General features: G+C 39.8%; 3 protein-coding genes across 5 annotated transcripts; 1 reads left to right on the top strand and 2 right to left on the bottom strand.

Moving 5' to 3' along the window:
- Window positions 1-1,984: 1,984 nt before the first annotated feature.
- On the bottom strand, window positions 1,985-10,797 carry IPT2 (tRNAisopentenyltransferase 2). Its single transcript, XM_008809266.6, has 12 exons — window positions 10,578-10,797; window positions 10,408-10,450; window positions 7,561-8,046; window positions 7,399-7,478; window positions 7,193-7,261; window positions 7,009-7,096; window positions 6,817-6,911; window positions 5,197-5,271; window positions 4,048-4,407; window positions 3,862-3,937; window positions 3,420-3,586; window positions 1,985-2,596 (listed from the first exon to the last, which is right to left on the bottom strand). Exons 3-12 carry the CDS (start codon window positions 7,820-7,822, stop codon window positions 2,480-2,482), a joined length of 1,389 nt encoding a protein of 462 aa, XP_008807488.3. The 5' UTR covers window positions 7,823-8,046; window positions 10,408-10,450; window positions 10,578-10,797; the 3' UTR covers window positions 1,985-2,479.
- Window positions 10,798-11,001: 204 nt separating this feature from the next.
- LOC103719839 (uncharacterized) lies at window positions 11,002-12,644 on the bottom strand. 3 transcript variants are annotated; one of them, XM_088720715.1, is made up of 5 exons: window positions 12,216-12,280; window positions 11,942-12,010; window positions 11,740-11,850; window positions 11,529-11,609; window positions 11,002-11,328 (listed from the first exon to the last, which is right to left on the bottom strand). In XM_088720715.1, exons 3-5 carry the CDS (start codon window positions 11,836-11,838, stop codon window positions 11,254-11,256), a joined length of 255 nt encoding a protein of 84 aa, XP_088576841.1. In that variant the 5' UTR covers window positions 11,839-11,850; window positions 11,942-12,010; window positions 12,216-12,280; the 3' UTR covers window positions 11,002-11,253. The 3 variants fall into 3 exon arrangements, with proteins under 3 accessions (XP_088576841.1, XP_038989264.1, XP_008807487.1); XM_039133336.2 differs by lacking the exon at window positions 12,216-12,280 and adding an exon at window positions 12,144-12,214; XM_008809265.5 differs by lacking the exon at window positions 11,942-12,010 and having other exon boundaries at window positions 11,141-11,328; window positions 12,216-12,644.
- A 577-nt stretch (window positions 12,645-13,221) lies between these two features.
- LOC103708003 (uncharacterized) lies at window positions 13,222-25,775 on the top strand. Its single transcript, XM_088720712.2, has 4 exons — window positions 13,222-13,770; window positions 15,968-19,286; window positions 23,352-23,671; window positions 25,196-25,775. Exons 2-4 carry the CDS (start codon window positions 17,287-17,289, stop codon window positions 25,546-25,548), a joined length of 2,673 nt encoding a protein of 890 aa, XP_088576838.1. The 5' UTR covers window positions 13,222-13,770; window positions 15,968-17,286; the 3' UTR covers window positions 25,549-25,775.

Below are 25,775 nucleotides of genomic sequence, written 5' to 3'. Positions count from 1 at the left end.
TCACTGCCCGAATCAGAGACACCAGATTCAATTCCTCTCGTAGTAGAAATTGCGTGTGAGAGAAGTATTAGGTGGATCAAATGCACTGCGGAGTTGATTGGATCATTCCAACCGCACAATAATATGCAATGAATAAGAATAACAGCACGCGATACACACATATTTGTATATATTGCTTTGCAGTTGGAATAATCCGCCGGCTTATCTAGGAATCTGATCTGACTAAAAATTAGTAATATGAGAGGCCATTGCATGCTGGGGCCTATAGAATTGCATTCTGCTGGAAATATGAAGGGCCCACTATTCCTATTATTGGTCAGTGGACAACAAATCTCGTCTTTATTGCTCTCACCAGTTGTAATTTTATACTGTATAATAGAAATGCAGGTGGCGTTGTCGAATCCAATTTTATGCTAGATTTCTAAGAATAAAACAACGACTATTATAATATTCATAATTAAGAAATATAAAAGGAGTACGAGAAATTTGATCGAGTTACTGTTACCATGCGTGGACATATCCCTGTATTTCATACATCTGATCGGCGTACGAGGAAAATGCTTTAGGTGTCCTGAACATTACAAGTACTTTGATTGCATTTAGCTATTTGCCCGTGTACCTCTCCAATTTTCAGAACTGCATCTGTCCCTTTCTAACCATGAGGTACAGAATTTTTAATGTACATGTAAGAGGAACTGTGCCAGTCGTAGCTTTTTATGTGGACTTAGGAAAGCAGCATAGCATTACTCGTACATCAAACATATATATGGCATGCATTCCTATTATGATTTTTCTTTACACAGATAAGTGCTATCCACTCTCTTGATAAAATAGCAGCTAGACAACCATGCCTCCAAAATCCACTTAAATACATATTTGTGAAACTTGTGGCTATTACAAATAGGGATTTTGTATTGAAGATCACACACGAGGTTTACTCCTAAATGGAATAATTAGTAGAACTTAGATGAATTGATATAGCTGATCGAATTCAAAACTTAATAGTTTAAATGTTCTTTTAAGTTGAATTGGGTTCTAACTTGTATATCAGAATCATCTCTTGATTAGACTTGAACTTTTCTTGTTTCTCTCGAGTCTTGAACAAGTGGTATCAAAATCATATTCACGAGCAACTCTTAGAATTAAGGCATGGAAATTGGTCTCTCGTAGAAAATGGTAATATATAAGCTGGTACGGCCGAGTTATGGTGCTAATGATATGACGAGTAGGTCAGGCAAGTGGACTCGATGGAGTTAATTAGATGCGGAGCTCAATTGGAGAGCGGTAGTAGGTTGGATTCTTGTAAATGTGTAGCCAAATTTGCTCTCTCCGGCAAGTAGTATCAGTGTTAATGGTTGACCATCCTATCCAAACTTTCTAAACGGTACAAGCACCCAAATGGAATGCAAAGTTTGACCCAAGGGTGATCGACTGGACTCAAGAGACAGGGTTGAAATTGGCCAACACATGAAGAGGGAGAATGTTAAAAATCATATATGAAGCGTCTCTATGCAATAATTAGTGGAAGGTAAATAAATTGATGAGCTAAATACTTAACAGCTTAAGCTTTATTTTGAATTGGATTCTAAATTAAATATCAATATGTTCACCAGGTTTGACTAAAGTCCTTATTGTTCCTTCAACAATTAGATCCCCAGTGGTAAAATGCAAATGGATTTCTCGTCTTTTGTTCTGTTCGTGTTGCTCGTGATATTCGTATGTTGACGTGGCTCATAAGAAAATGATACAATGAGAGACGATAAAGGTGCACAAGCACATGCTAAGAGCATAGGGTATGGTTCGAAAAGACGGGTTCCCAGAGAGGACCTTAACGAAAGGAAATTCAGAGTTGAACTAGACGTGCATGCGCCATAGATATACTAGGGCCTGCAAGACGGGCTCATTGTTGTGCTCGATGTTACTGAAGGAGAAACTCTGATATAGATGATACAACATGGGATTTAAAATATTTAAGACCGCAAGCTTTGATATGAATCTTACGAGTATACCATATATTAGAAAGAGGGTTTTTCTTTACAACTACATTTTTCTTCAGCAACCCAAAAGAACAAGAGAATAAAAGGCCAGTTGGATTTGATGAAAAACAGCAGCATATGAGAATCGCTCAATCTACTGCTATGTGCGAGTAGACCATGCCCATGACAGTATCATGCCACATAAATTGGTCTTATCAAGGTCAAATGAAAAATACGCACACATATTTAACCACCATATAGTTCGGCAGGTGTACACCAAGCAGCCTCGCTTGCCAAAAAGACATAGAAGGCATGTACCACGGACTTTTGTAGAATGACCATGAGAATACTACTTTTCTCCGTTCAAATTCAAACCATCATAACAGCTATTATGTTTGGCATCTTGCAGCAGAGAAGCTACAAAGACCGATCGGCAGATGCTGGAGCAAGGGATCTTGTAAAACATGATGAAACCCTAGTTGTCGGATGCTGCTGCTGATCTGCTAAGCAGGAACTTGTGGAGATTTCTTCTTTAACCGAAGGATTCTCTTTCGATGTCGACGGCCTTGTTTGTGTTGGTCCCATTCATGTGCTCCTCGAAGAATCTGATTGCCACAGGCCTATCATTACACAATAGCCAGGTACACCAAGAAATGGTCAGTCTGTGCCTCTCAACCTTTCATTCGTTTTAAAATGTTAAAGACTTCTTGATAGTTCAATATGCTGTTTCCTATAATATCAAGGAAGAATACAGTTTTTGCTGGGCTCTCGTAAAAGCTGTCCAGTCTATTATGACCAAACCATTTTGAGGACTAGTAGCAGGTAATACCATCAATATGATGCACACGTGCAACACCATCGACTGAACAAACTCAGTGAAAACATGCAAACTCAAACGAGGCAAGAGAAAAGTTTTGTGGAGAGAAACAAAGAACTTTAGTAAAGACAAATAAATCTACCCACACTTTCAATTTTGTTAACATAAATGTTATGTTGCGCTGGGTAACCAGAATAACTGAGTACACTCAATCTGATTTTAAGCCTATCACAGAAGTCTCATATCCAGATCATAACGGTATTCCAAAAGGGTTCAGGATCCGGACCAAGAAGTCTGCACATAACGGAAGACACTGGCATGAATCACCGTATGCTCATTCAGGAAAGATAATACAGACAAACTCAGATTGTAACACCGTATACAATCAGGCCAAATTGGTTGCCCTGAAAGTTGGGGGTAGAAAATGATAACACGGGTGCAACGAATGTGATACTGGTAAGTATAACACCATCTCTTTTTGCTGGATAAGCTTCCTTTGGTTTCAAGAGTTAATTTTGATGCTAGTCAGCTTCATCTAAAATGCCTAATGGATCTAAGTTGTCTTTAAGTTTCTGAATATGTGTACATTAAACCTTGTTTCATCATGAAAAGAATAGTAAACTAACCTCACAGACATACTGCATCCACAAGTCTCTTGAAACCAGCTTCAGGCACTGAACATTACCAACCATTGCCGTGCCAGTCGAGGAATTAGCTCTCTCAAACAAGAAAGTTCTGACAATATTAACACAAGGTTCAACAACTTTTGTTTGCCACGAATCACCTGCACTGTCTGCCAAAACATGCATTTAATTGATTTCAGAACAGAAGAAGGAAAGGTGTTAATCACAAAAGAATCTTTCAAGCCACTCTATAATCCGGTGGTTACATCCCTCATTCAGCTGCAACGAGGTTCTAGGTTTGAGCCATGGGAAGTCTCTACCAAGGAGTTTGGACTGGGTAATAATATTGGTCATACTCCCACTGTTATTCTCAAAGGGGAAAAAAACAAGCAAGAAAGAAACGAAGCTTCTATAAATAAGTGCCAAGAGAGATCACGAGGCATACAAGATAAGGCTTCTGTCACGTCAATATGAAGCAAGTCCCATCCAAAAAATGTCTTCAACCGATTAAGCCTTCGTTTCTAAAAGAAACAAAATACTTGTTAGCTGAGTTTAAATAATGAAATATATGCTATAGTGCGAAGCAAAGTGTCCTATTAAAGGTCACAGCATGAGGAGGAATTTCATGTACTTGACGACGGGCAAGCTTGCATGTGTTGGCTTTTAGCTTGTCAATGGCTTCATCTAAGAAAATCTTGAGGTCATCATCGGAATGCAAACTGTCTGAGAAGTCCAGTCTGCAGGCCTCGCCATCCTCTTTCTTAGAGAAGTAGCATCTAAAGAATGCCTCAAATTCACGAACACCAATAGCCTGCCGCAAACCCCGAGTATAATCTGCTTCTGGATGGTATATATCATAGACTTCATCCAACAAACCAGCATCAATCATGCAATCAACTCTCTGTTTAACATATCCATCCAGAACAGGAAGGGAAGCATCCAGCCATATAAAACAACAATGATATCTGAAATTATCAGCATGTCCCCACTTCTGTCCTGGCACAAGAAAGATCCAAGTTTTATTCGCTAAGAAGTATATGCAGGTTTGGATTTCAAATAATGGGGTCTCAACTGACAGCAGAAAATTGTGAGGCAGGGGAGATGGCTGAAAACTACAAGTATGGCACTAGCTGCGGAGCAAAGAAATGTTCAAAGATACAGAGTGTGGGTTACTAGGTGTTTATATTAGTAATCCAGCACGATGCTACTTTTTATAGACAAACGAAATAAAAACCTCTGTGAAAACATGCATGTGCACTCACAAACAGGCATAAAGGTATACGTGTATGTATGCAACAAACGTCAAAATGCATTTCACTTAAAATAAGCAATTAATAACAATGTAGAAAACATGCAGCCTTGTGTTCTTTTTTTTAAATCTAAAGTTCATCAGCTGTAAGAAGATATAATGTAACTAAATACATACAAACCAGCTTCGCATCATCAATTAAATATATGAAGCACCGAGACTCAAATCACAGTAAATCACAAGATGGATGTTAAACAAGGTTAAGCACTTAGTGGTGATACTAAATATTATAACATCAATGAAAACATGGTTCACTAACCTCAGAATATTTTAAAAAATGTCAAAAACACAGAAATTAACATTTCAGGATTCAGGCTGAACTTATAAAGGTCACCATATAGACAGAACAAGCAAAAAACTGACCCAAAAAACTTGAAATACTAAAACTTCTACTGCCTACAATAACTTTCAGGAAAAATACGAAAATGCTTAAATGTTATTATCTAAACCTACTCAGCATAAATTTCTTACCTGTGCAACCTCTCCCTGAAAAAGATTACTAGGCAGGACACCTGAGCTCGCATACAAGCTGAGATAATGGTTTATCTGCAACAACAGAGTGTTACAACATAAAGAAACATGATCCGGAACAGTTGTTTCAGAAACCAATGGTATAGAGCACATCAGTTTAAACTGCACTTTGCCAAGAAGAAATGATTATACGCAATTAGCATGGCTTATTACCAACATTTTCCAATTGTTATGGTAATTTAGAGATATAAAGACATGAGTAATTAGTGCAACATGATGCTAATAAGTGGTCATGGTATGAAGAGAGATGGGACATGAATACTCCTCATCCAGATGGAAAGACACAAAAACATAAGCACCTTGACATAGCATCTTAATAATAAATAAATAGAAAACAACCCCCTTATCTCAAACATGTATGTGCATAAGCGCTTCACAAGCATGCGCATGTCTTAAAGCAAATACCAGATCAGAATAAATAGCAGAGTCCAACCACAAGTATTGCCTGTTAGACATATATAGGAACTTAGATGCACAGAGATTAGCGCACCAATAAGAAAGAGTCCAACAACCAGGCCGAAACTCAACCAAGCCCACAAACAGGTCATCATGGCCCAACATCTTAATAATGGCAAATTGTGCTCTATAGAACCCATCTACTGGTGCACTAGCCACCACCAAAAGCAATCTGATGGCAACCGCTTACCTTCCAAAGGCTTCAGACCTTACTCTAAGATGGACTCTGAGTCCAGGGCGACAGACAACAACCCTTCACACCATCAAATCAACAGACGGTTCTATAACTGGCATCGAAAGGCAACCCAAAAACAAATAGGTCGCCTTGGAACCAGTTTTCTCCTAGAAGTCTGAGAGTGGTGAGATAACTTAGTTTAGTTAGTCCAGAAGTTGTTTTTCTTGTTTTCTTGGTACATTAAGGGTACCCAGATATCTCTGGCCTTGTAAGGACTCCGAGCCTATAAATACCCCTTCTTGTGCTCAATTTCGATCATTGAAAACTCAATAAATACCCCTTTCTTGTTTCTCTTTCACTGGGTGCACTCTAGTGATTTCTTTCTATGCAGTGGACTCTGCGCAATCCTGGTGGATTATAGGGAATGATGGCATAGTTAGTTAGAGGAGTCCTTAACGAGATGAGACCTTCTTGGTAGCAAGGTAAAGACACTACTAATTATCCTTTTTCAAATTTCTTTCTTAGCATCTAGATCCTTAGCCTTTAATTTTTGAATTTATAATTGCTTTCAAATTATAAGCTTCCTTACATCACTTGTTTTAGTCTTTTGTCGGGTAACTTTGAAGCTTACTCTAGGCCCCCGGCCTGCATTAGGGGGCCTTTCCTCAAATATCTATAATACAGGCTTGCTAGGAGGAACTTTTATTATTTATGAGCTGAATTCTACCAACTACATCAAAAACAGAGAACATGCTAAAGATCTCAAGTTAATAACACTTTCTTAAACTCAGACTTAGAACTGCAGTATTTTTTAAAAAAATCTGATTAGAAGGTGTAAATCTCAACTAAACATCTTAATTAAAATAACACCAACAAATTGACAAATCGTAAAAAGGCGAAAATAGTTGGAAATCCATAGGAGTCCTTACTTTTCTATTGTCATTGGGATGGATCCTGTTTGCCGCAACTGGGTCAATCTCCTTAAGACGATCGAAGCTAGCAGTTGAATCAACACTGTCAAGGTCTAATCACCAAACTAGATTAGCCCCTGATACAAACTCTCTGCACAGACTAATGCATACTTAGCTTTGCTGCAAACAAGAAAGTATAGAATTTGTTACCTTCTCGTAGTTCACCCCGAGAGTCACTCATAGAACATGACGCTACATCTTCCACAACATCATCTATAAGGAATGGGCTCACGAGAGACTATCAGGTAGCAAGGATTAAGAGAAAGACGTAAGCTTGAATGATAACAAGAATGCTATGCTGAAAAAGGGAAAGGTAGTTGAAGGAGGAGTGGACCTGGATATAGTAATTCGTCCCCCCAACAACAACAGGAAGGCAGCCACGAGATAATATGTCATCTATAATCTTACCCAAGTAAAAAGCATACCCAAAAAAAAATACATCAATCAAAATCGTTTTTCTGATTCTCTCAAGGCAAAATCTTTTTTTTTTAAAAAAAAATATTCTTGGAACAGAGAAATAAGAAGGAATCGAACTCCTACGGGAATGGCAAGATCGCGGAAATCCTTGGAAGTGAATTCCACGGACGCGTCAATGGTGCCCAGGAGATGGTGTGGAACACCTGCAATCGAGCGTGCGATTAGTTAACCAAGAAAGAAGTAGAGAGAGGAAGAGGAGAGGGAAGATTAAGATGGAGAGCAGACCGTTGCGTTCCGAGAGAGGAACCTTGTTGGTGAGGACATCGAGGCCTCGATAGACCTGCATGGAATCGGCGTTGACGACCTCCACGCCGGCGAAGTGGGTGGCCAGGTCGATCGCCAGACGCGACTTCCCGGCCCCCGTCGCTCCCATCACCACCACCACCTTCTTCGCCACCGGCGCTCCTCCGTCTCGGCCGCCATTAGGGTTAGGGTTAGTGTTAGGGTCTCCTCCATGAGCAGCAGGGTCTCCAGTCCCTGACCCCATCTCGCCTCACTGAGAATCGCTTGGAAGGATTGGCTCAAACTACGGTTCCCAAAGCCACTTTTCCGCTTCTCTGAGGTTGGGTCATGGGCCCACCAGGCCACAAGCCCAGCCCATCTGCCACCAATGGACCTAACAAGAGACGTGGGTTGCTGGGGTTCCCTGTAGAGATCCTTAGCCCTGAGTAATATTCCCCTTGACATGTTCCGTGTAGACATACTGCAAACCTTATATCAAATTGAGAGATTATTATATAAAAGATTAGATGACAAAATTAGGGGCATAAAAGTAATTAGATATTGAGATAGGAACCTACAGCTACAGGTTACAAGTAGTCTTCTTCTTTAAGTTTCATTAACTTAGAGTCAGTAAAATAGGAAATGTAATTACAATCTTGGAGGCCGTAAACTATTTCCAGTAGATCTCTATACTAAGCATCCAATCAGGAAATTTTAAGTAAATGATAATCATGTAGAGAGAATTATATATCTATAATCTATTCATGTTTCTGAATCCATGGTGGGGATAAAACACCTAAATCTAGAGGCATCTCCAAGAGGCACTAATTCGTCATTTCTGAAAAGAAATAGATAAGTGATTAGAATCCTAGCTCACCTCAATTCTACCTTGCATTCGTGGATCTTGTTATCATTGTTTATATCTTATCTTAGTATTCTCCACTAATTCTGCCTTTTGTTTTTTATTTTCCTTGCAAGGCAATCGATAGTCCTACATGAAATATCTTTCCATGTGTCTTTCATAGATTTAACAAATTTAATGCAAGATATAACCTTTTTTCTAGATTAAATTTTGTAATATTATATGTCCTTGGTAATTGAAACCGAAATTCTATATTTGCATGTTTGCTTGATGGTAACAATTAAGGAAGATTATTTTTAAAAATTTTATGATGGAGAATGCTCTAGGATATAGCTTCAAGTTCATGTACCAGATAAAAATCTTGCAATTAATGAATATTCTTCATGTTCTCATCATGAACAGAAATATGCATTTCATGTTTCTCAATGTAAGAGCTATTATAAGTTGACAAAACACATGCATTACATTAATTTTTCAATATTATTAGAAACTCGGTAGTTGGAGGAATTAATGTTTATCGAGGATGATTAAAGCAAAAGATGGAGGGGTTCTAGAATGACTAGTAGCAAAATAGTTTCCCACATCGGTATCATGATCGTACTAGCCAGCTACTAATTTGATATGATACCAATGCAGTATTTATTGACCCGAGGTATATCGAAATTAGAGGAAGGGAGAGGGAGGGAGAGGAAAAGAGAGAGAGGGACAAAGAGAGGAAGGGGGAGAGTTAGAGGGAGAAAGAAAAACAAGGAAAGAGAGATGGAGGGAGGGAAAGGGAGAAAGGGGGACTATCATTAAATGTCGACAGTGATGGTGGTAAGAAGCTAAAAATCCTAGCAATGAGGGTCTCAACCTTGCAAAGGATTACAAACTAAAGGCTCGTTGGGGTAAGCGCATTTAAGTAAGAATTAGCATGAGAATCAAGTTGAACACCTCAAAACCACGCAGAATCAAATTTTCTTCCTGATTTGGAGAGATTTGGACCAGCTCACCCCGAGTCTCAAAGCAAACTATTGAATCAACCTGGTTCCATATAGGTTTATGTTCAGCGTGCCCTGAATCGGACGGTTTAGGTTAGTCCAGCAGATTAAAGAGTAGTCACACTTATGAATTGGAAATAAATATCATAAAAGAGAAAAAGATTGAGTTTTCCGATCATAACCTATATAGCATAGGAAATTTGATCACGTCATGGACCATCATTATGAACGATGCAAGTGCATTTGGAATGGTAATGCATCATTTTTATGGTGGTCGTTTTCAGATAGGGAAAGAAGGCAAAAAAAAAAAAGAAAAAAAGGAGAGAACTTATAAGACTTGTTTATACCAAAAGTTAGATTTTAGATCAAATTATATTATTAATACCTGGCAAGCCATGTTTTGAGGGTAATCGAGAGCTGACGAGGTTAGTGATTTATAATATGATTATAAACATTATGATTCAATGAATTATTTCAGTTTCAAAATTTGTTCCACATAATTGAAAGAAAATTCACACGTATAGTATGTCAGCTTAATTTTGAAGGATTACATTATAAGAGCAGATAGCCTTTCACAGTGTTGGTGCAATTGTATAAAATCAATTGATAAGCTGAAAGATAGAATGTGGCTTGCCGGCCTTGATCATGGTTTCTGGCTTCTAGAGAGCTGCCATGCTCTTCAAGTCCCAAATAATTTATAATAACTATCTGAATGGATGAAAACATTTAAAAATCTCAAGTTCTGGTATTTGTCCAGCTTGCTTACTACTTGGCTCATACTGAACTTTGATTATTGTAATTTGTTCTTTCAATTCATCTGGATGATAATCCAACGCTATCGAGTAAATACATGCAGTTATTTCAAATGGAAGAGAAGACCATGGACTTGGAAAGCAATAGAAGGAAAATAACTAAAAATGTCACTCTGTGTGTGTGCTTACGTGCATACTTATGTATGCATATAAGAAATACATAATTAATAATTTTTATTTGGGGTATGATATTAACCTGGCTTTGTCCACCATACCGATCATATCCACAATAATCGACCCTTGGATATTCAACCATACATAAAAGTAGAAAAGCGTGCATTAATAACATAAAAAAGCAATGTTAACAATATGACAACTTTTTGTGCAACCTCCTTGGTAGTTCATCAAGAAGCTATATATACTGACCTGCAGATGAGGTTCATGTTCAGGGCTATGCCTTTGCTCCTAATGTTGTTTTGAATCATCATCAGCATGTGGCTAGAGGCACCTGCAACTGGCCATGTGTTGAATTTCTTTTATACTTGAATTATTTTGTCTTAAATTCCTATTTTCATTTATTCAACTATAACTCATTTTTCTGTGGCCTGTTCAAGGATGGTTAAGAAGCTGCATGCTTTGAAAGGTCATATGGAAAAAATTATGGAAGGACTTGAATATTAGTTGGACACAGCATCAGACAGGCTATTAGATCAAAACTGTTCCTGCAATATCTTTGAAGAAGCCAGTGTGAATTGAGATCATTAATACAACATTGAGTAAAGTCTTGGGTAGCTGATCCCACATTATGTAATAATACGCATTTGGAGAATTAAGGTTTTTTCGAAACAGGGAAAGAAATCTTTTCATGAATACATAAAAGGATTTTTGTTTTTTTACAAATTTATTCATTCCTTTTCAATTATAGACCTGTGTGGAGAGCAAGTCCCTACCTAAATCAGCAGATGGCACTCAGCAAAACGAGAGCACAATAACAAAACAAAACAATCATTTCATGTCCCAATCAGAAACTACACAGGAATCTACAGTAAACTGAAATAAGAATCACACAGGTCTAACTCCTTGGTAACACCAGCAGATTGGCTTAGCGAAGAGAGTCAATTGTTTTGCTCAACTCCTCCAGCTTTTTCATCCTTAGTCGTTCGCTCTCGCTGACCAGCTGCTCAGACATCAAGCATACATATATACAAGTGAATGAACACAGCTATTTTCACGACCAAGCATGCAGACAAGTGAATGAACACACGGCTATTTAGATGACTACAGACTCTATAGAGCAAATTCCGCTTTCTATATGGAAAATTCACCTCCTACTTTTTTTAAAGCAACAGATAACTAAATTACTACAAAAAAAATCACCTCCATTAGCTTATTGATTAGTTGAGCCTTCTCCTTGTTCTTCTCATTGAATGCCTCAAGAGCTTCTTTGTACTCCTTTTCCTACATGAAAAAAAATATCCAGGTCATAATTTTGTTAAGCTCAATGGTGATAAGTGCACAAACATCAGGATTGATGAATAAATTATCAGTCATTTTATTTCATGCTACGTGTTATAAATATGCAATCCACCTTTCTCAGACAGCTTTGTCCAAGAGGCTTTAGTTCACGGTTGACTGCATCAATTTTTTTGCGTATAGCTGCAACTTCCTTCCTTGTCGGATCTCCCATTTCTTCAAGTTCCTATCAGAATTTCAACTGATCTTTAATACGACTGCGTGATGGTTTTAAGTCTGGAAATGTTATTCTTGTAGGTAGATATTGGATCAACAACCTGAACTCTTTTCACCAAATAACTTAGAATAGAAGATTTTTCTCAAGCCTTGGTGTAAGCACGTTGATTCTGTAAGTGGTTGATGCTAGAATATGAGAAAATTAATCTACAAGATCTGATTTATTTACTACAGATAAAAGGTGGATAACCTGTTGGCAAACTAACACACAAAAGAAGAAAAACCTGTTGGCAAATATTTCACCTAAATACTAGATTTTTAGCTGCCACCATTTTCAGAGGTATATCTTGCAAACTTGTCGGTTGATAAACTTACTTCCCGGATCTCTGCTAAGCGCTTAGTTTCTTCTTCCACCCTGCCCAGTTGAGCAAACACCTTGTCTCTAACCTCCACTTTCTTCCTCTCAATCTGTTCTTCTTTTGCTCGGAATGCAGAGACGGCCGACCTTGATGTCTCATCCTCTTCTTTCTCTTCCTTCCTCGGGCTGTCTCTGAAGCTGCGGCTGGAGTTCTTGTTACGCAGAATGTGCTGCTGTTGCTGCTCCCATGTCTGCATTGGAGTCTGCATCTCTACCTCTTCCAAGGTTCTAAAGCTCTCCTTTCTTCGGAATCCTATATTAAAAGCTTCTGTTCTCTATTTTCTGCCTCTTTAAATAGACTGGTTTCTTTTCTCCTGCTGAATATGGGTTTCTAAGCAAGGAAACCATTGAGCGGTGTCAAGCAAGCAAGTCAGTTTCTTCTGCATATTCATAAGAAAATGCTTCAAGTGAGACATAGCAACCATTATTTTGTGCGTGTGCATTTACATGCTTGTCCTGCAGCTTCATCGAATTAAAACTTAGGTAAGTGATCCAGTAGAAGTTAATAATTTGGTAAGATGGTTATTTTCATAAGTTGGTACGTTGGCTACATCCTAAGTTGGTAAGAACAGTTTCCGTTTTTGTCTTGAGCCAATGGCTCCCTTCTGATTTAAATCCCTTAGAATTTGGTGATAGATTTTCTTATGCTAACAATCTTTTATATTATTATCCTATATGCTTTTCTTTTAATTTTCTTAAAAAAAAGTTATGGGAGTATGGACAGTCCTTTTTTGCTGGAAGGTCTGAAGGAGTATCGGGTAGATGCTATGTCCAAGAGAAAAGGGTGCTTAGAGGCTAAGCTTTGATGTGGAGTAGAAGAAAAGTCGGCTCTTCTGCACGGAGAAAGAGAGCCGTGGGGGCAAAGACAAAGCTGAGGGATGCCATGTACAAGCTACCTTTGATAACTACCAACTAGCATGGACTTGATATGACTCCTTATGTTTCCCTCTCCCTCCCTTCCCAGTCTGCTTTCTAATAACATACACCCCTTTCTATTACCTGGTGAAGCCAAGCATGCTTCTATCGTAGGCTTTCTCTAGTAACTCCTCTTGGGTTTTCCTTCCTTTCTTTTTATCCTCTCTCTCATGTGTGCTTGCTCCCTGAGCACTCCACATGCCTGGATGGTTCTCAATGATAGCATGTGTCATAAAGCAATTACATGAGCAGGAGGCTTCGTCATTGTTATGCAGCAGAGCAAGAAAAGCTGTGGGTTGATATATTCCAGTTTGTCGTTCACTTTAGTCCGGGGATTTTGTATCAGTTGGGAATTTCGAGTGATGATGAGTTTGATTAACTTCTCAAAGGACTCCAGCGTTTGATGCCATCGATTAATTATCGTGCTCTGTTACCTTCAAAAAAAACAAAAAAAGATCGTTGTGCTGCATTACCTTGAAAAAGAAAAAGATTATTTGCATCAAATGGTCTGCTCTTTTCGCTAGGACCTTGCACGTCAACCGAGCTCAGCAATGTTGACAGAAAAGAACCACACCCACATAGCTATATGCTCGTACGGTACGTCTCTCCCTCCCTCTCCCTGCTCTCTCTCTCTCTCTCTCTCTCTCTCTCTCTCTCTCAGTGGGACCGGACCATTAATTGATGCCATGGCCACTTAGCATTCCACCGCTAGCAGCAGCTGTGAATGGCAGCACAACTATATTGACAGCTTGGTTCAGTTGTGCGGAACTTGATTGCTCTTTGACCGTACTTCTGCCTCTCACTTTAACAAAGATGATATAATGTTGGTTGAAGTTATGAGTAGCAGCAGTCTAGCTCCCAAGTCTTGCGGCTTCCCGAATTTGGAGATGGATCATCCCGTGCCTACGGTTCCATCTGTCTGCTGTCTGGCACTTATGATGAAGCTAGGTCTTTCTTATTAATAACACTGATTTCGCTTCATGTTCTTTTGCAAGAAAACCAACAAGAATGTCATCTAATGCTGCTGACACCAAATGCTTTCTCTCTTTTTCATCCTTTGCAAGTTCAATTAGTATGTATGAACCCCGATCTCGCGTGAACCATTCAGAAGGGACCACGGAGATATTCTTTCAAGTTTGAAGCAGTTATGCTTGGATCCCAAAAATTTAAAAAAATTTATTCAACTACCAAAATTTCATTTATATTGCAATGTGACCCGACTATCTATCTAGATCACTATTAACAAAGGAAGAAAAAGACCAAAATACTTTTAATTTTAAAAAGTTGTATCGTGACTTTCATGCGATCTTGAAGCGCTGCATCCTTTATCGTGCATCCACCTACATAGATCTCAAAGCACTTCATCCTCTATCATGCATTTATTTGCATAGATCTCAAAGTATTACATCTTCTATCATCCATCCGCCTATATGGGTCAAAAGGCACTCCATCCTCTGTCATGCATTTGCCTGTATAGATCTCAAGCATTTCATCCTCTATCATTCATCCACCTGCATAGATCTCAAAGCACTTCATTTGCCATTATTTGTCGGCACAAATCTCAAAAGCATTCCATCCTATATCATCCATCCGCTTGCATAGATCTTAAAGCACTTTATCCTCTATTATTCATCCGCATACATGGATCTTAAGGCGCTCCATCCTCTGCCATTTATCCATTTGTATAGATCTTAAAGCGCTCTATCCTCTCTCATCTATCCATCTGCACCGATCTCAAAGCACTGTATCATCTATCATCCATATGCATATATAGATCTCAAAGCATTATATCTTCTATCATCCGCCGCCCCGCACAGATCTTAAAGTATAGTTATCAGATGATCCTCACGTGATAACATTTTATAATGGAGGTAGACGACTGGGCCACATTGTAAGGAATTTGAAGTTTTAGTGGTTAATTAACATTTTTAAATTTTTCGGGTGCAAATGTAAAATGCCCAAACTTGGAGCAGTGTATTTGTAATTTTTCCAACATTTTAATAGATTTTTGCCATATTTCCAAAGGGAAATCTTCTAGTTGTTGGAGATATGACACTTAGAAATTACTATATTTTAATATTTTATTCGCAACAATATTATACAACGAAAATTAAAAAATAAAAATTTAGATGATTGAAAAAGTTTTGCTTGGATCAAGGCTTGTTGAACAACATTGCCCTAAGAACATGATTTGCCCCTCGTGCGAGTTTACAACAATGTCATTCTCAAGATGCAATGATCCGGCTCAGCCCGATCCTCCTCTAACAAGCATGATCACCGGGAGGCTAGATCCGATCAAACGGGTCTCAGAAGAGAGAGCGAATGTGTTGTGTGTTGTCGGAAATCTCTCAGGGCTTATCTCCTCAGGTGTGGCCACCAGCCCAATTTTCTCAAAGTCCTACTTGAGCTTCAAAGGATGGAATTTCTGTGAAAGCAAGCGCTCTTACATTTATTTTTCGAATGGGGAACTAAAAAAGGAAAAAAAAAAAAAGTTTGTGAAACAACTAATAAGAAGGGGATAAGGTTGGATTTTAGAATTTAAATCTTTTCAAAACCAAAATTTTCAAAATTTCCAACACACGCGACATCTATGCTGGTGTTTTTTTCCGTTGAATTCCATGATAGAAAGAACAAAAATCAAAGGTACCGCATGTATAAGACATAATAGAAAGAAGAGGAAGAGGACTTTCAGGACTTCATTCTAATAATTTCGTGTTTTCCAAGCTAAATGTTATTTGTTAAAGATAAAAACTTGTCATCTTCTGCTTTAACTTGAAGCGTTATTATTTTACAGCCAACTTGATGCCAGGAGTTTTCTTCCGGCCTCGCTCGACAGCAACAGTAGCTCTCTAAAACGATTCCAACCCCTGAAGCAACCCCAAAAATGAGGTGTTCGGTGAGAATGAGACAGCTTTTTTGATTTCTCAGCATATTAAGGGAAGGTTCCCAGCGCCCTAGCGTTTCTCACACATGATGATGCATGAGTAGGTGGACTGAAGAACAAGAGCGGATTACAACTTCGTCGTGTCTCAGGCATCATCTAGAAGAGAAACAGTATTATATTTAGCAATCATAAAAAAGAAGCTCCAATTGTGCTACTTTATATTGGCGATCGTAATTAGATCTCGTACAACAACGAGCACAAATCCTTCAAGTTGTATGAATTCTCTACGATTATGATGTATGGTTAAGTTTTATTAGACCCACATTCACCATACTGACATGGGCGATTTTATTTATAAAATTTTAATTAGATTTGTTTTGTTTTGAGAAGGGTGTCGATTAGTCGAGTTGGTATTCCTTCTTGACTCCAATTTTAATGTAAATTTTCCCACTCAAGCTTTAGAAAAAAAGTTGAATCTATAAAATCTGTCAATCATGTGTCCTTTCCACCGCCGTAGAAGATCCCACGGCTACAATATTTCCTTTAGTTTACACGTGCAAGAGCACACGCGCCCGCACATGTGAAAGATACAACCCGAACGCAAGTGCCAGTCCTCTCGTATTGCTAAGGTTGGGACCTGAAGGATATTCACAATACTATTGAATTTAAGGGTGATCATTGATCGATGACTTCCGTTGTTTTTGAAAGTGCGTCTATAACCATATAACTATACGTAAAAAATGTTTTATTAAATACTAATATTGGGAGCCCTACCCCTACCATCGGCCTTAACGGAGGAGCGAAGCGTTTCGACTTCAGGCCGCTCAGCGAGAGGGAGGGAGAGAGAGAGAGAGAGAGAGATGCGAAAGCAAAGCAGAGTCAGTGCTCAGCATCACAATCTTCTCCCCCAGGTCAGAATCTGATCTCTTTCATCCACTCTGCCCCAAGAAAAGGATGCTTTAAGGTTAGGTTTAGGGTGTCTCCTCCAGGATCTGCAGTTAGGGTTTTGCTACTTCACTCTCAAAATACTTTTGGCTTTGCTTCTTTGCGATCCTGATCCCCTCTTCTGTAACCCTGTTTTCGTTCGTTCGTTCGTTCGTTCGTTCGATTTTGTTTTTTTTTTTTTTTCACGTAATTCATCCAAGAAAAACCCGATATTTTGCGCGATCGATCTTGGCCGATCTACGAGAAGTGGTCTTGTTGGGTAGTTTTTAATCTTATAGAAGGAGATGCGATCAAGAAGGCCTGGAGATGGTGGTAGTGGAGGAGGAGGGGATGGCAGAGATGTCTCCCCGAGAGCCCCCACCAAGGCTAAGATCAAGGACCACCGCTCCGATTGGCGCCCCCGTCGCTCGCGCCGCAGCCTGAGCCCTCCTCCTCGTCCCCGCCGGCCCCCCTCGGTCGAGCGGAGGGACTATGCCAGGCGCTCCAACCACGGGAAGCAGCACCGCAGCCGATCCTCGCCATTCGAGGACAGGCGCTACGAGCTCCCACCCAAGTTTGTACTGCCGGATATTCCGCCTGACTCGAACCCAGATCTGAACGCCAGCTCGAGGCCGTCCCGAATCTTCAAAGATAAGGACTTCCTCCGCCAGGGCAGTGGTGCCCCGGCACCGCCATCCTCCACGGGGATTGATGGGCAGGGCATGCTGCTGCAGAAATCCCTATTCTTGAATGACGGATCTTCCCGTAGCTACTTCTCACTGCCCCCGGATGCAAACTACCCGGCTCGTGCTGCTGCATTGAAGTCCGGGAACATGGGAAGCAGCAGCGGCACTCTGAACATGGGGATCCGCGATGATGAGTTGCTTCACTACCGTGATCGCATGAGTGATCCATACGACGAGAGAGGGAGGGAGAAGATTTACTCTACCAGAGATTTTACCTCACCTTTGATGCCTCCCTCGCAGCTCAGGCCTTATGGTGGCACCTCTTCATCTGGCTTTGCGAAGGATGATTTGTCAAGCTTGTATGGTAATCGCCATCATCAGCTGTCTGATGGATATGTCGGAAGTGGTGCAAAGAAGTTTCTGGATGACCCGTTGGACCGAATTGGATACAGTCCAGGGCATCTCACTGAGCGAGTGAGGCAGGTCCATCATAGTCCACCTGGCAGGGATGAGCCGCAGGACTATGGTTATCATGAACTCTGGCAGAGGGAGAGGAGTGATCATCGATTGCTTGAGTCAAATGACATATACAAAAAGATACCGTGGGATCCACGAGGTGGCTATAGAGACTCGCTAAGTTCGTCCTTCACGAATCTCACAGGAGGAAGGGTTGAGGGATTGGATGCTTCTCGGAAGATCACAGGTGAGAGCAGTTTCTGGGACCAGCGCCATTCTTTTCATGGAGATGCAAACCCAGAGTATCATCAATTAAAAGAGGTTCATGATGATTATGTCAGTGGGTCTGGAAGTGGTCACCTTGAATTTGGAATGAATCCATTAAGAGGATGTGACCTTCCACCATTTGAAGAACACTGTGCTTTAGGGAGAGATGCTACTTCTATGGGATACAGAGAAAGGCTGAAGAGTTCTGTGTTGTCTGACCGGTGTTTACATGTGTACAGACAAGGCGTGAGCCCTCCACAAGGAAATCCTCACATGGGTAATCTGGATATTTATGATCTATCATCTGAAAGAATGATCAGAAGAAGATATGTTATGGATAATGATGAGCCAAGAAGCGTTGTCTCCAATGATCGAAATGCCTTTAGAAGAATTCAGTCACCAAGTGGTGGTGATGAAATATGGCCTAATGAAGATAGAATAGGGTTTCTGCATAAGAAAAACATGACCTTTGAACACTCCCCATATAAAAGAACCTCTCGTATAATGTCTAGATCAGCTGCCCAGTTGCTGTGGGACGATTCTTCTCCTCACGCGGATGGAGCCCATGGTATGAGTCTTAAAAGGCGGTTGAGGCCAGGCCCTTCAGAATACCATGATTCATTTTCTTCGGAGAGAAGACAAGAAATTTTCAGACCCTACAAACACTGGAAGAAGGGTATGGAAGGTCGTCGCAGTGGTCTGAATACCCATAATGGAGTTGTTCCTGATGATGATGCTCATCTTGCAAAGGCTGATCCACCTGAAGATTCAGAGGAGTTTAAGCAGCAGGTTCATAAAGCCTTCCTTAAGTATTCAAAGTCCTTGCATGAGAGCCCACACCAACAAAAAAGATACCGAGAACAAGGAAATCCTCTTCTTTGCTGCGTGTGTCGCAGGTCTGTCTTCTTTATCTGTGATATCATTCTGGAAGTTGAACACTTTCTCCTCTGTTTCGATTCAGAGATACTTGTTTGGTGTTTCATCTATTGACCCCAGCAATTAGTTCCATGACCTGCATACGAGGATCAATACTTTTTTGATGTTGCATCAAGTCAGCATGCACCTAACATTACTTGCTTTAAATGATAAGGGTCGCATCTTTGCAGCATGCGTGGAATTACCTATAGTTGCATGGAAGACATGAAGAGATGCTTCTTGGTACTGGACCAGGATGGATTATTAGATATCCAGTAATGCCCTTCCATTTAATAGGATGGTGATTTGGAGAGCGTATTTTCCCTAATAAATGTCTTTTGGTAGTATTACAAGCCCATAAGCCCATAAGGCAAATACGGAATGTTTTTGTTTTTCAAAAGTATTTTGAACCCATATTTGCCCAATGGATACAATCCACTCATGGTAAGACTTCTCATATGGGTTCGATGTACTCTAGAGTTGGGGCTCTCAATTAGTTGCTTCATGATTAATGCCCGCTGCTGGTTTAAGTTAATACTTGGGAGAATTCAAAATTTTTTCTTAAGGGTTAATTATCATATTCGTTCTACCTTGGGAAATCGGATTAGAAGAAACATATCAACGAATCTTCTGGAACTCAGCTATCAGATAACTTCTTTAGCATGTTTTCTTAGCTGTCATTTTCTATAAATCTTTTCAGCCATACTCCAGGATTTTATGCCACCTCACAAGTAAGTTGACATGCAAGTTGATTGTTGAGAGGTGCCAGAGGTCCAACTGGAAGTTTCAGGATAGCACTCTATTGATAGCAAATTGAATTATCATGTAGAAACAATTATGATTAATTAAAATGCAAGAGTTTATGCAGCAAATGTACATAGAGTTCTAAACCTGTATTATATGCCGCAATAGTGATGGGAAACAACTTGCTCTATCTTTTGATAAAGGAACTTTTAACACCTGGCAATTATTTGTTCTATATGAAATACAAAGGTGCGTGCATTAAGCTGCTTGTTAGATATGATGATTTTGCATAGGACAATGAGTGCTGTTGCCTCCTGGATCATTTTTTTAATTTGTTTCTTGTTAGGGAGTTCAGATGTTGATCACTTAGTGGTCTGTAAAAGGCTGGCAGATGTTGAGGTCCATGATAAAATATCACAAGGCTTTTGATACTGCATTTGAAATCTTATTCAGTTTTTGCTGGAGGGATTTGTGCATCATGTCATAGGAGAGTCAGGGATTTGATGTCCTGTTAATTTGATGGAGCTTTTACGTCTGTATGTTTCTCATCAATGATCTGATGCAATTTTTTTTTAAAAAAAAAGTTTAATTATAGCGCTTTTGCTTATTTAGGTCATTCCTTTAGTTATGTGTTGCTGTTGCATAACTTTTACTCTTTGAACTGGTCATGTAATTGTTGCTTTATGTTTTCTTGGAGTTTTGCATGATTGTATGCATATTTGTCTGATACGAAATTATTTTCCATAATAGTGTTAATTAAGGTCCGTAGTACTGGAACTAACATCTATGTCGGTAGGCCAACGGTATGGTATGATATTGTGTTTTGCCGTTTGAGTGTGAACCGACAAGGGAGGGGGAGAGCAAGAGAGAGAGAGAGAGGGAGGAAGGGAGGGAGAGGGCGGTGGAGAGAGAGGTAGAGGGAGGGGGAGAAGGAGAAAGAAAGAGAGGAAAAGAGGGAGGGAGGGAGAGGGCAACAGAGAGCGAGAGAGGCGAAGGGAGAGGGGGAGAGGGCTTTTGAAGCCCTCTCTCCTCCGAGGTGCCACCAGAGACGAAAACCCTCTCTTATCCTTCCCTCCGCCTCTCCCTCCCTCCCTCCCTTCCTCCCTCCCTCCCTTTCTCTCTTGCTCTCTCTCCTTCTCCTTCTCACCCTCCCTCACTGGTTCTTGATCTCAAGGCTAGAACTGTCCTAGTCAGGTAGTGAAGAGAGAGGTAGAAGGAGGGGGAGAGGGAGAAGGAAAGAGGGAGGAAGGGAAAGAGAGGAAGGGAGAGGGAAGCGGAGAGCGAGAGAGGCGGAGGGAGCCCTCTCTCCTCCGAGGTGCCACCAGAGACGAAAGCCCTCTCTCGCCCTTCCCTCCGCCTCTCTCGCTCTTCGCCACTCTCTCCCTCCCTCTCTCTCTCTTCCTCTCTCTCCTTCTTCTCTCCCTTCCTCATTGGTTCTTGATCTCAAGGCCGAAACTGGCCTAGTCGGCCTCCAGTACGGCTCGATACACCCAGAATCAAGCGGTTCGGGATGGTACTGCTGACCTTGGTGTTTATCTTTTGGCCTTTCAAACCAAAATCAGATGCTGAAACTTGCTCTGGCCTATTTGATTTGTTTTGGTTGGAGAAACTTTGGTTTGGGACAATCGAAATACTTGGTCATGTGAAGTCACTAATCCTTTTACCTGAAACGCACAGCTTAAGACATGCATGAGGGGAACTATTTATGACTTGATAAGTATTCTCTTTTGCTATCCTGAAGCATATAAATACTATCTTCTAAATTTTTATCCTTAAAGAAATTTCATTCTAGAAAGATGCCTCTTTTAATTGTTTCCTCAGCCTGCTTATAGGGATCGTCTTTCTAATAATTTTCTGAAATGTATTGTAGTTGAACTTGGAAAATCTTTTTCTGTTTTTGGCCTTTGTCAGCTCAAAGTCACCCAAGAGGTAAAAAAGCATAACTAAGGTTATGCTGCATATGCTTCATTACTGAAGCCAAGTGTTTGACTCTAATTACTCGTTTCATTTCCTTTACCTTAATGGACTTTCATCCTAAGGCAGACTATAGGTTTCTGCTTAAAAATATCCAGTGAAAGGCATCACTCTGTATGTTTTTAAGTTTCCTGCCTGTAGCCTTTGGTGCTGTTTGGTTAACAAGGTTTGCTCTGGTTCAGAAAACAGAAAATGAATGGGTTTTTACAAAAAACATTTGTCTGTTTCCATGAAACGTGTTCATAAAACCTGAAAATCAAGGACTCAAGTCCCATCGGGACGTCCCACAGGACATCGGGATGGGGTCCCATCGGGACTCAAGTCCCACCAGTATAGGACTGTCCCGCCATTGCCCCAGCATTCCGATGAACACACCTGTCCCAAGTGTCGGGGTGGGGCGGGATGGTGGCCCGTCCTGTTTCATGGAAAAACTGGTACAATCCCATCTCATAGAATTTAAAACCTTGCTGTAAATTGAGTTTTATGAAAAACTGGTCTCCCCTGTTTTTCACAGAATCTGTTTTACATTGAATACGTTTTATGATTATCTGTTTTAGGGTGGAAAAAAAGAAAACTCAAGCATTAGAATATCCTATTTGACAGCCTTGCTAACTTATCATGTTCAGAAACAATCTATGAGGTTTGATATACTATTATTACTCAGCATAATCAAGCAAAGTTGTAGGAAAATGTTTGATTTTGTGTACTGTACTCAAAGTTACACTTTCAAATTTAGCCTGTTGATTTGGCTGACACCAAAAGTATTGATGAGGCTTCTTTCTTTTGTCCATCAATTTTATGTCTTAAATTGTAAGCATCATACTTTGTGATCCAATATCAATCTCCCCCCCCTCTCTTCCTCCACCCTCTCTCCCCTTCCCCCTTCTAATTTTTGGGGTTGCATGATGGTGGGGGAAGGCAATTCTGTTATTGATCATGACCATATTTGCATGTCTTCTGCATATGGTGCACAAATGTATGTGGTTTTTTGGATTTATAGTTTACATTTTGTTTTGTTTAGACAGTTGATAGGCTGAATTGACAGTCACTGAATTGGATTTTAATTTCAATTTCTTGTTCTAAAGTTGATCAGCTGAATTTGACCATCATAAATGTTGCACCTTGCAGTATGTTTTAAATGGCTTTGTAGCCATTCAAAATGATCGACATATTGCAGGAAGAACACGTCACTTGTTCTGATTGCTAAGTTCATGGACTTTTCCTGTATCATTTATACAGATTGTAGTTCTTCACTTGTTGTGGACACATTCTAGAATGCCTTAGAATCAATAATTGGTTGACTGGCTTGCATTTCTTGTGTTTAACAGCTACTCAAAGGAATCAAAGGAGTTTGGAGATGCACACAGCCTAGTGACTCACACTTATCATTCTCTCAAGGTGGGCTTAAGAACAGAACATCTGGGTCTTCATAAAGCCCTTTGCTTTCTTATGGGCTGGAACTGGCTTGTGGCTCCTGACAACTCAAGGCTCTACCAGTCCAGACCTGTTGCTGAAGCTAAGGTTCTGAAGGAGGATCTTATTCTTTGGCCTCCAATTGTCATCGTCCATAACAGTTCAATTGGAATTAAGGTCAGTACTCACGAACCAAAGGTTGTGGCCAATGAAGGCATGGAAGAAAGACTTCGAGGTTTGTTCATATATCAAAACCTTTGGCTTCAATTTGTATTATTAAACTTTGGCAATCCAATTCAAATATGGCTGAAATGATACAAATATTCCTCTTTCTGTAGATGCTCATTCTTAAAATAGAATCTGGTAGTAAATTTTGTGAATTGCGTGTTCTCTTATCACTTATTATTTCATAATTCTACCTTCATTTGAAATGACTTACTGTTGCTGTTCTTTACCTTTAAGAGAATAAGATTGCATTTCTTGTGTGCTGTCTTTTTAGAACTCAGGTTTCCATGTTTTATATTTCCAATCTTTTCTTTTTCTGCTTTTGTGCGAAAGGCTGTAATAATCTGATGGACCTGATTCTTTTGACTTCTGAGATTTCAGTTGAAGTTAACATTCTCCTAGCTTAGAATATTTATGCAAAAGCTGATATTGATTATATCTCTGCCTGAGGGTTGAATCTGTTGTGATGTTGTTCAATAATTATTTACTCAGTTGCTTAATGTTGTCATGCCAATTTATTGATTACGGCTAAAATGTAATTCTGTTGTTATTAGCTCTTGAATAAATTTGCTATTTATCAGGTGCTATCGGTTCTGCAATGGTGCACAGTTGGTTATTTTCTTTCTTTCTCTCTGGTTTCTTGGTATCCTATGGCTGTGCATAGTATGATATTCTGATGCCATTATGTTTTGTTTTGTCTCTATATCTATAATTGTTTGCTTGTTCATTTGCCAATAGAGGTTTTTTTCTAAATTAGTAGCAAGTGGTAGCCGGTATTTAGAAATTATGAATCAGGTGTAAATAAGTGAATTTCATCAAAGTAGCGGTTAACTACCTAGTCCAAATTAGTTTTATTCAGTGGCAGGATGCTGTTCCATCCATTGTTGTTAAAGTCTTTTGTTTCATGATCCGGATCAGAGTGCCCTTAAATGATCCGGATCTCATATTTGAAATCAGAACTGGCTAGGAAAATTAGGATCTATCCATATTATGAAACTTACTGTCCGTATTAGTTTTATCAGACATGCTATATATGGGTTTATGCTGGTGGAGACTGGACTTCTTGTATGTATTGACTTTTTATTCTTCATTCATCTACTGTATATTTGACCTGCATTTCAATTGTTACATTTCTTATATGCTTTTAAAAAATGAAGGAAATTAGAAAAATCTTGCGATATGCGATCTGATCCACAATCCAATTCGCAAACCCACCATATGATTTACAACTTGATCTCAATCCTAATTATCAGCTTTACCTTGATGTCAGTCATCACCCATGCACCAAAAGCAGTGATTGGCATGAGAGAAAAGGCAGACCAGGGGACCTTGCATTATCGTCCAAATATTTTTTTAATAACTACTTCCAACCACTGAAGTAGAACCTCTGCTGCTTTCATAATGTTATATGTCGTTGTTGGTTGTTGTTGTTGGTGCATTTATTGTTGATGTTGATCACATAGATTTGGTGTTAGCTGGCCATTGTTTGTAACTTTATGCTCAACAGTGTTTTTTTTAATTATTGTGGTTTCAGAGATGGGGTTTGGAGCAGGAATTATGAGTGTTTGTCGCTCTAAGCCTGCTGGCCAGAGTGTGCTCTTAGTAAAGTATAAGCCAACCCTTTCGGGATTGCAAGAGGCGGAAAGACTTCACAGGCACTTTGATGCTAACAATAATGGGAGGCAAGAATTTTTGCAGATCACAGCCAACAAAGGCAGCAGCGAGAGTGGAGAAGCCCGTGTTCAGAAGGTCGAGGACCTTCTATATGGTTACATGGCAGTTTTAGAAGACTTGGATAAGCTTGACCCAGAGACAAAGAAAAGATGCGTAATTAAGAGTAAGAAAGATATTGAAGCCATTGCAGATGAGCCACTGAATGCAGATTGACTGAGTTATCAATGTCCAAGCAGAATCTAGTTGACTGGTTTCTGGTTAGATTGTGTGATATGCGAACAGGTTTGCTGACTCTTTTCCTTTTTCGTTCTCCCTCTGTGGGCCAGATACTGAACTGAGAGATGAGATGTTTTACTTATGAATGATGTGGAAATCCATAGTGAAGCATGGCTGTAAGACATTTTGTTTTGTATCGCTCATCTTCTTCCGCTTTTTGTTTT

Source organism: Phoenix dactylifera, chromosome 4 (genome assembly GCF_051530095.1).
Source record: "Phoenix dactylifera cultivar Ajwa chromosome 4, Ajwa_hap1_PhDact_Kaust_v1.1, whole genome shotgun sequence".
Classification (NCBI taxonomy): domain Eukaryota; kingdom Viridiplantae; phylum Streptophyta; class Magnoliopsida; order Arecales; family Arecaceae; genus Phoenix; species Phoenix dactylifera.
The sequence above is the reverse complement of the archived record's forward strand: the minus strand, read 5'-3'. Positions and strand labels throughout refer to the sequence as shown.

Bases quoted from the DNA above. Each gene is read 5' to 3' on its own strand.
- IPT2 (XM_008809266.6), bottom strand. From the start codon at position 7,822: ATGGGGTCAGGGACTGGAGACCCTGCTGCTCATGGAGGAGACCCTAAC. The intron at 6,912-7,008 runs GTAACAAATTCT...TTTGGTGATTAG, and splicing joins TCGGGGTGAACTACGAGAAG to ACCTTGACAGTGTTGATTCA. The intron at 4,408-5,196 runs GTAAGAAATTTA...GTGCCAGGACAG, and splicing joins TTCAGGGAGAGGTTGCACAG to AAGTGGGGACATGCTGATAA.
- LOC103719839 (XM_008809265.5), bottom strand. From the start codon at position 12,467: ATGCAGACTCCAATGCAGACATGGGAGCAGCAACAGCAGCACATTCTG. The intron at 11,851-12,215 runs GTAAGTTTATCA...AAATTCTGATAG, and splicing joins GCTTAGCAGAGATCCGGGAA to GAACTTGAAGAAATGGGAGA. The intron at 11,329-11,528 runs GTGATTTTTTTT...ATGTCTGAGCAG, and splicing joins TAATCAATAAGCTAATGGAG to CTGGTCAGCGAGAGCGAACG.
- LOC103708003 (XM_088720712.2), top strand. From the start codon at position 17,287: ATGCGATCAAGAAGGCCTGGAGATGGTGGTAGTGGAGGAGGAGGGGAT. The intron at 19,287-23,351 runs GTCTGTCTTCTT...TGTGTTTAACAG, and splicing joins CTTTGCTGCGTGTGTCGCAG to CTACTCAAAGGAATCAAAGG. The intron at 23,672-25,195 runs GTTTGTTCATAT...TTGTGGTTTCAG, and splicing joins CATGGAAGAAAGACTTCGAG to AGATGGGGTTTGGAGCAGGA.